This window comes from Phaethon lepturus, unplaced genomic scaffold (assembly GCF_000687285.1).
Source record: "Phaethon lepturus isolate BGI_N335 unplaced genomic scaffold, ASM68728v1 scaffold55968, whole genome shotgun sequence".
NCBI classification, from domain to species: domain Eukaryota; kingdom Metazoa; phylum Chordata; class Aves; order Phaethontiformes; family Phaethontidae; genus Phaethon; species Phaethon lepturus.
Window position 1 is genome coordinate 17,924 of NW_010559415.1, and position 7,722 is coordinate 25,645.

A 7,722-nucleotide genomic window follows, 5' to 3' on the forward strand; every position below is an offset into this window, starting at 1 on the left:
GAGGTTTTAAAAATTTGTCCAAATGTAAGACATTTGCTAAGACATTCCTCTAATATGAAAAAAAAATACTGTGTGCACAGATTCTGGTGTTTTTTCACTTCAAAGCCCAGCTCTGTCTCTTGAAAGAGGTTAGCATAGTATATGCTGGATTAGGCTCCCCAGAGTTAGCCCCAATCTTTCCTCTGAACCTCTGGGAAGAGAACTATGGAGGCAAGACTGTTCGTTACTTTTATAACATAACACAGCAAGATTGGAAGAGGACAAAAGGTGCGAAATGCAGTAGTCTTTAAGATACTGGCCACAACATGATCACTAAACAACTATATACATCTATAAAGTAATAGGCTCTCGGGGACAGTTGAGTAACTGCACTTGTACCTTCTTGTGGAACAGGGTAGCAAAAACTACCCTTGCAGATCTTTTTCTGTCTCAATCAGATGTAATAAAAGAAACATACTATCTTTATATAACCTTGGCAGAGACACAGTCATGCTATATCTTGAAATGTGGAAAAATAATACAGCAGTGGCAAAACATAAGCCAAATTCATACAGTGTTTAGGAAAATGCGGTACTCCCCTATTACTATGTCTTCTATGTGAACTTAAGCATGTGGTTGTTAAATCAGCATCTCAGTTCCGTTTGGCTTGATTGCTTTCTCCATTAATCAGATTCTTCTCTTGTTGTTCAGCTAAGGATTGCCATTTCTGCCTATTTTTTCTACAGCCATCCAGTAAAGGGTAGCAGGCCTCTGACACATGCGTTAGGGCCTGAAATAAATTAAGCACATGTAAAACAGATTATATTTAACAACAAAATAAGCGTCCTTAAAGATGACCGTGAGAGCGACCAGAATGACTGAAATATGAGGTCTATCTATAATTGAAATTGAACTTGTATTTTGAACTTCAAGGAAGGCTTCCTGCGGCACATCAAACGTGAACACATGTACCTGGCACAAGTGCAGATTAGATTGAGTGGCAGTGTCCATACAGTACTTGATACATAAATGCAGCAGGAACCATGATTAAGTTTGTTGTATTATGCACAAGTGGAATTCCACATGGAATTCAGGTCTCATTCAAATAATGTGAGATAGCAATGTCTAATTCTCCTGTAAACTCTACATAGGGACCCTACTGAATTATCAGCTTGTATAAATCTTCATAGTTCCTTTTGGCTTTATGGGCTGCTTCATTAGTTCCAGTAGACTTAATTGAATTATTCTTGATTTACACCACTGTAAGAAGAATGGAGATGTCAAATATCTCTGGAGTTTTCCTCTTTTGTTTATCTGAATATATCTAAACAGCATTTAAAACTGCTAAATGGTACTTTTTTCCAATTAAAAAAATGAAGAAAATGAAAACACATTTCTCTTACTTTTTCAGATTTCTGAACTTAAAGGGAAGACATGTAGATCATTCAGTTTAACTGCACTGGTTACCTAGCTAACACAAGCCACAAAACTTCAGTTCACTGGGATCTGACCTACTCTGAATAACACAGTAAGTCACATACTTGCAGTACTGTATTGGGAACTCATCTCTTTTTGCATTGTGTGTCAAAATCCTACTGACTGGATGAAAGCTAAGAAAACAGTAAAATGACTGACATTACAACCCTGTTTATTGTTTGCTTTTGTAGCATTAGAAGTTTGGAGAGTGAACTGTGTGCTTGTTCATTTTCAAAGTAACACTGAAGTTGTTTATATGTTTTACCATTTATTACTCATTGAAGAAAACAAAAATCTGTGTAAGCAGGTAATATCCTCTACCTGTACTCCAGTCAAAATAAACAAACACCGGATCAGCTCAAACCATAGCCCCTTCCTTGGATTTACCAGTACTGTTATGGGGTTTATAACTTCCCCCTTTGTAACGCTCCCCATCCTCTTCAGCACTCTCTGCCCCTGCAGGTAAGTCACCCTTGCTTATCTGTCAGGTTAGGCCACATGCTGACGTACTCTGAGGCTATATAAAGTCCCAAACACTGTCAGCCTGCTATGTACTGTTCCAGTTCAGGTCAGACTTTGAGACAAGATGACAAGTTAGAGTGATACACTGAAAGTTACAAGAGGCAACATGTCCTGAACAAAAAGATGGTGCTTAAACCCCCTCCTGTGGACGTAGCATCTCCTTCTTTCCTCCCCAATTAAAGAGAAGGGAGAAGACTCCAAACATTTGTAGGTGCTTTTGTCTGCTAACCAGGAATGGCTTTGTATTCACTGTGGCATAACAAAGCTGCAGTTACAAAGCAGGGGCACAGTAGCTAGAAATTACTCGTGCCCCTCATTTCCTTGCAGGAAATGGGTACAGTTTGGACTAGTATGACTTGGTAACTGTTCATGTAAGCTGCAGTGCATATTTCAGAGTAAATAACTGAAGATTTTCTGGTCTTTTCATAAATGGAAAGGTAAAGCTCTCCCCTAACAAGAAAAAGTATAGAAGTTCAGACTCTGGAGCCATTCAAACCTGCTCAGGTGTTCTGTTCAGAGAGTTTTCTGTTTGCTGTACCTTTCCACTGATACTCAGTCTTCTTTCAGTGGCCTACCTCCTACTGGAGACAGTTTTCTGAGGCTTCCCAGCAAAGGATGCCTTATTTTACTGACAAACAATTTCTACAGCACAGAAACATGTGAGTTTCAGGGGCAGCAGCGAGAGCTACTAGCTCTCCTTCCTCTGTCCTTGTTTCCTTCCAACTGGTGGATCTGGATTCTTTTTAGAAAAGTTTACTGTGTAAGAGGTAAAAATTTGAGTAATCACCTTGTTCCTCCCACTGGAAGATTTTTAAGAGTTAGGCTATCTGTTCCTCACCTTTTTCTTATCTCAGTTCCTGTAAAATACTTGCTACAGTCCCGATGAACAGGCTCTAGTGCTTTACGGGTTTAAAAAAAAATCAGAAATCATTGTGTTTTGTTTCACACTATATCTGAGCAAGTATCTGCTTATACAGTTTGTGACCAGGATGAAAAACTTTTCAATTAATTCTCTCATGCACTGCCTTTGTGTGTGATGAAAGAGAAAGAAAAAAATGGAATGGGCAATGTCAAACTTGGGTAAATTTCCTATACATAGCACATCACCTTCTGCATAAAAAATTTGGAACTTTTTAAAACTCTTAAACAACAGTTTTTATCCATGTGCTACACGGATACCATTTTTTTCCTAGATAGCAAAGCATTAGTTTTGTGACTTTCCCCGATAGTCATAGCAGCTCACTAGAGCTGCTGGAATCCAGAATATAACCCAGGGATCTAACACCAAGTGCACAGAGCACAGCAATTACCACTAGGTTTTAAAAAATTATACAAAATACATTGATCAGACAAACATACCATTAATGATAAATGCAAAAGTAATAATTGCTTCAACTGAATAATAAACCATATGTCATATATAACAAAAAAAATTTAACTAGGGGACTAGTTTTTTTATTTTATTTCTATTCTAATTTTAAATCTGCATCTATTAGAGGCTACAGTGAGCAGTTCTGGTTTTACATATTTGCAATTCTTTCGTAGGCACCATACCTCATACAGCTGCAAACAAACAGCATCTATGAATCCAACCTGCATGCTAGGAATTTTATTTTTCTTCTCTCTGTTCATTAGATCCTGCAGATAAGAAGTAAATAATGTTTATGTTTGTTTAATGTTTAAATGCATTAAATAAAAAACGCAATCAAAACCAAAGAGACAGGCTGGAATTAAAAAGCAGCACCTTAAAAAGCACAGCAAGCTCAGCACAGCAGGGTATCAGGACATGTGTTACAAGGCAGGTAATCTGACTGCATCACTTGCTTTAGGAGATTGTCTTTGGACTGAGAGAGCCCAAACAGCTAGATGAATAGACTAGCTTACTGGTTTTGGATAGATTGCAAATAAGTATCAATTTAGGAATGTATTTCCCAGACAATTTAGTAATACTGATTTAGAAGAAATAATGCTGTCTGTTCTTCTGTCTCAGAGATAATGACACACTGTTGGTGTTTGGCAACCGCAAAAAAAAATGACTCTAGGAATACAGAGAAGGACTTGTTCCCGTATTCTGGTCCATGGGAGAAATTGTGGCTTTTGAAAGGAATGTGAAATGCCCTTTGTAGAAGCCATTTTGAAAGAGGTGATTCTGCAGGATTCTGCCACTTACTGTTGGTTCTATGTTGAGTTCCTTCCGCTCTTTATCTCCTTGATCAAAGAACTCAGTAGCTACAAGCTCAGCAATCTGTAAGAGATTTCACACATTGAGAGCTCTAAAAGTTTGCTTGCTACTTACAGTCAAAACTGTTTCCTGTGTTTCCTCTCTCTCCATAGGATATATCAAATTGGGACCCCCCATAATGAGACTCTCCAGCTTAACAGCCAGCTTTTAGAATTCCTCATGCACACATCTGTGCATAAACAAAACACTTGCATGTGCTGATATTTACTCTGACACAGCAAAGTGAATAAAATGGCACATAGGCATCTTACCACTGACAACAGTTGGAATAATCAACACACAGAAAAAGGTCAGCTGATACTAGTGTGTTGTGTCAACTGACTGCCTTGTAGTAACACAGAAATGTTGGAAGGAACAATTCCCAATTTACCTTCAGATTACTGCTAACATGGTGACATAGCTAAATGCACAGATCTTGCTACAAAGACCTAAGAAAGTCTTCAATCCACATACAGCACTTTGAAGGACTGTTTCCTAAGGCTCTGCATTCCACCACAGCCTTTGCAGTAAGGACTGTATGGAGGAAGCAGAAGCTTTTACGTGGAGTTTCTATTTAGCAAATCATAAAATTAAGCATATACCCGTTGCTGAACGGGCCATGGTTTGGTTATGGCAGATAAATCACAAGCAGTCATCAGCATTGCTCTGTAGGAAAAACAGAAAGAAATCTATGAATTACTGTATTGTGAAATGTGTGTAGCCACCAAGTCAAACGATTAGTAAAATAAAATCTAAAACTTCAAGGAACATCAAAGTCAGAAAAACAAGTGAAATTAAAGCAAACTTATAAAGGTATTCAAGGCTCGATGATGTGGTAGACTTTCACCTGTGTGACATAAGCACACAGAAGTGAGCAAATCTGGACTGGCTTATTTGGTGGATTCATGTCAAATGAACTGTTTCATTCCATTTGCTACTGGACAGACAGCACATTTATTTATTTCTGACATTAGCAGTGACTGCCATCTTTATTGACAGTATGAGGGTCAAGGACTGAAATAGGAATAGACATAGACCATGACTAAATTAGACTGGGTTTTAAAGGCACTGAATTTGAAATAACAGCATCCTTCCTTTCTGAGACAGCCTATGTAAGACTGCTTTTCTGTACTGTGTCTCTATTCTTAATCTTTCTCTTTCTTCACTTCATCGGCTTCAAAACAAACTGCCTGTCCTGAATCTTTAGTTATTGGTTTCAGCAATTCAATATTTAAGTATGAAGTATCAACAGCAAAAGAACATGGTATCTAGTCAGGAACCCTACACTCTTTAGGAAGAACAGAAATGCTTAAGGTGCTACTTAAGAAAGTTTATTATACAGGTTGCGGACTTAGTAATTCAGACCCAGGGAGTCATTCGGTGACCTATTTGTGCCAATTTGTACAGGCCCAGAGCACACAGATCTGCTGGTTTTAATGAAATTTCACAGCAACATGGCATGGAAGAATTGGTACCTAATCATACTAATTGCTGCCTTAATCATTCTGCTTTTACTTACAAAAATAGCTCCTTCTGTGTAGGATCTTCCCAATTAAATTGCTTCTTCCTTAGAAGTTCAAAAAATTCTCCTCTCCTCCTTTAAAAGAAGTTAAAACAAAAGATTTTTGCAGCATGCTGACATGCAGCAATGACTATCCAGCTAAACTTGCCTCTGACTTACTTTATGTATAGTGCTAGGTCTGTGGCAAGAATGGCTTGTTTTATCATTTTCAGTGTGGCCTTGTATTCTTCAATGGAAAGGCTGCTGAGAATCTGATTTCCCTTTAGAAAAAACCAAAACCAGTGTTATCAGTAAAATGGGCAACAGCACGCCAGTTTGCTAAAACATCTCTTCGATACTAAATCATTCAAGTTGCTTGTGGATATCTGATGTCATTCTTCTACCCTGCTTCCTTTTGCAGATTCCCCAATTTAAAATAAAAATTCCAGTCGTCTTGAGTAATGGCAGAAAGCCACACAGCAACAGCATCATAATCAACCATTAGAAAATGAAACCGCAAGCAGAGCAACATCAAAGCCTTTAAGTCCACTTCATTCATCAAAATTAAATTTGCCACTAGCTGTATCATAGCATTTCTTTTTCTTCTTCTCCCCACTCCTCAAAGCACAGGAACTGTAACAGATTCCAGTACCTGTCTATACACCTCACGTAAATGAAAATATTTTCCTTTTATGAAGCGACATAAATTACAAGCTATTACATAGAAATATAAGCTCGGCAGCCCATTGTTAAACCAAAGCACTATGGAGCTGTTGAAATGGCAACTTGCCTCTACTTTTTTTCCGTATTTTCCTGTCTGAATAGGAAAGAATCATTACAATACAAAGGATGCCAGAAGTACCATACCTGTGATATGAAATGAGCAGTGAAAATATACTGCTTTGAAGTGATTATGCATGCTGTGTAACTGGTCTTAGAATTAGTTAATAATATAAAACAAGAAGAATGTAGTTTTATTTGCATATTTACTTAACTTAGGTTTGGCTTCACTTTGGAATGTCAACATTAGCAGTGTTTGGTTTGGTCTCATCAGGACTGCTTTGTGTATGTGTAGGCTAGAATGTTTTTTGAAATGAGAGCAAGGACTTGGGTTTGTTTGGTGGTTCAGAAGAGGTCATGAACATGCCAACAAAGCCTTTGTTTCCTTTGGTCCAAGGAAGCAGGTACTCAAAAGGATATTAGCAAGGCTTCCCTTATCAGGCAACACTCAGAAAGGTTTGGTGGCACTCAGCAATGGAACTGTGATTTCCAAACTGCTGCATTCGCTTTCTTTACCCATAAAAGGAATAAAGATCACTTAGGAATGTATAAGGGTGGGAATCCATCCAAGAGCTGAAAATAAAAAGTAAAACAGGGAATAGTTTTCTTCAGCATACATGAAAATGGGGTACTCACTGGACTATTCAGGATCATAAGACATTGATCAAAATGATGATGTTCCATGATGGAGTGGCAATACAGTTGAGCCAGTGGATGTTCGCTTCTGAGGAATAGAAAGACCCATCAGACGGAGAAACCAAATTATACATACTACTAATCCAGAAATAACTTCCCTTTTAATGTCCTCTTCTCATTATCAGTTTACCCCCACCCATCCATGCTGGTTCTTAACCAGTTCCTTTCCCGCTTCTGTGCAACTGTCCAGACAAAATGAATACATTTGGAAGGATGCAAGGGAAGTACAAATTAAAAAGACAATGCTGTTACTTTGTCAGTGCACAGACAACTCTAGTTTTCTGCCTTCTGTTACCTGTAGAGACCAGCTGCACACAAGGAGTGAGTATGTAATACAAGGTTTAATAAAGAGTGATAGTTCTTGTATGAAAAGGAAAGGCAACAAGAAGGGTTCATTCACAAGCAGAATTTAAGTGACCGTTTTGGTTTTCGTAATATTTTAAACACCTGCCTATTTAGCATATTTAGTCAGCTCAACTACTGAGCCGGTAAGTAATAATGCAGACCTAAGCGGAAACCCACTGATACCAATGCAAAAATTCCTGCT

General features: G+C 38.2%; 1 protein-coding gene across 1 annotated transcript in view; it reads right to left on the reverse strand.

Moving 5' to 3' along the window:
* Positions 1 to 578: 578 nt before the first annotated feature.
* The window catches only part of PDE5A (phosphodiesterase 5A, cGMP-specific), a gene marked incomplete at its 5' end in the record, with an annotated part of 13,738 nt that continues 6,594 nt past the window's right edge, over positions 579 to 7,722 (reverse strand). The window contains 7 exons of the mRNA XM_010293334.1: positions 579 to 769; positions 3,532 to 3,615; positions 4,148 to 4,222; positions 4,801 to 4,864; positions 5,718 to 5,795; positions 5,880 to 5,980; positions 7,116 to 7,203. Coding sequence (XP_010291636.1) covers positions 632 to 769; positions 3,532 to 3,615; positions 4,148 to 4,222; positions 4,801 to 4,864; positions 5,718 to 5,795; positions 5,880 to 5,980; positions 7,116 to 7,203 — 628 coding nt within the window. The remainder of the gene's footprint in view (positions 770 to 3,531; positions 3,616 to 4,147; positions 4,223 to 4,800; positions 4,865 to 5,717; positions 5,796 to 5,879; positions 5,981 to 7,115; positions 7,204 to 7,722) is intronic.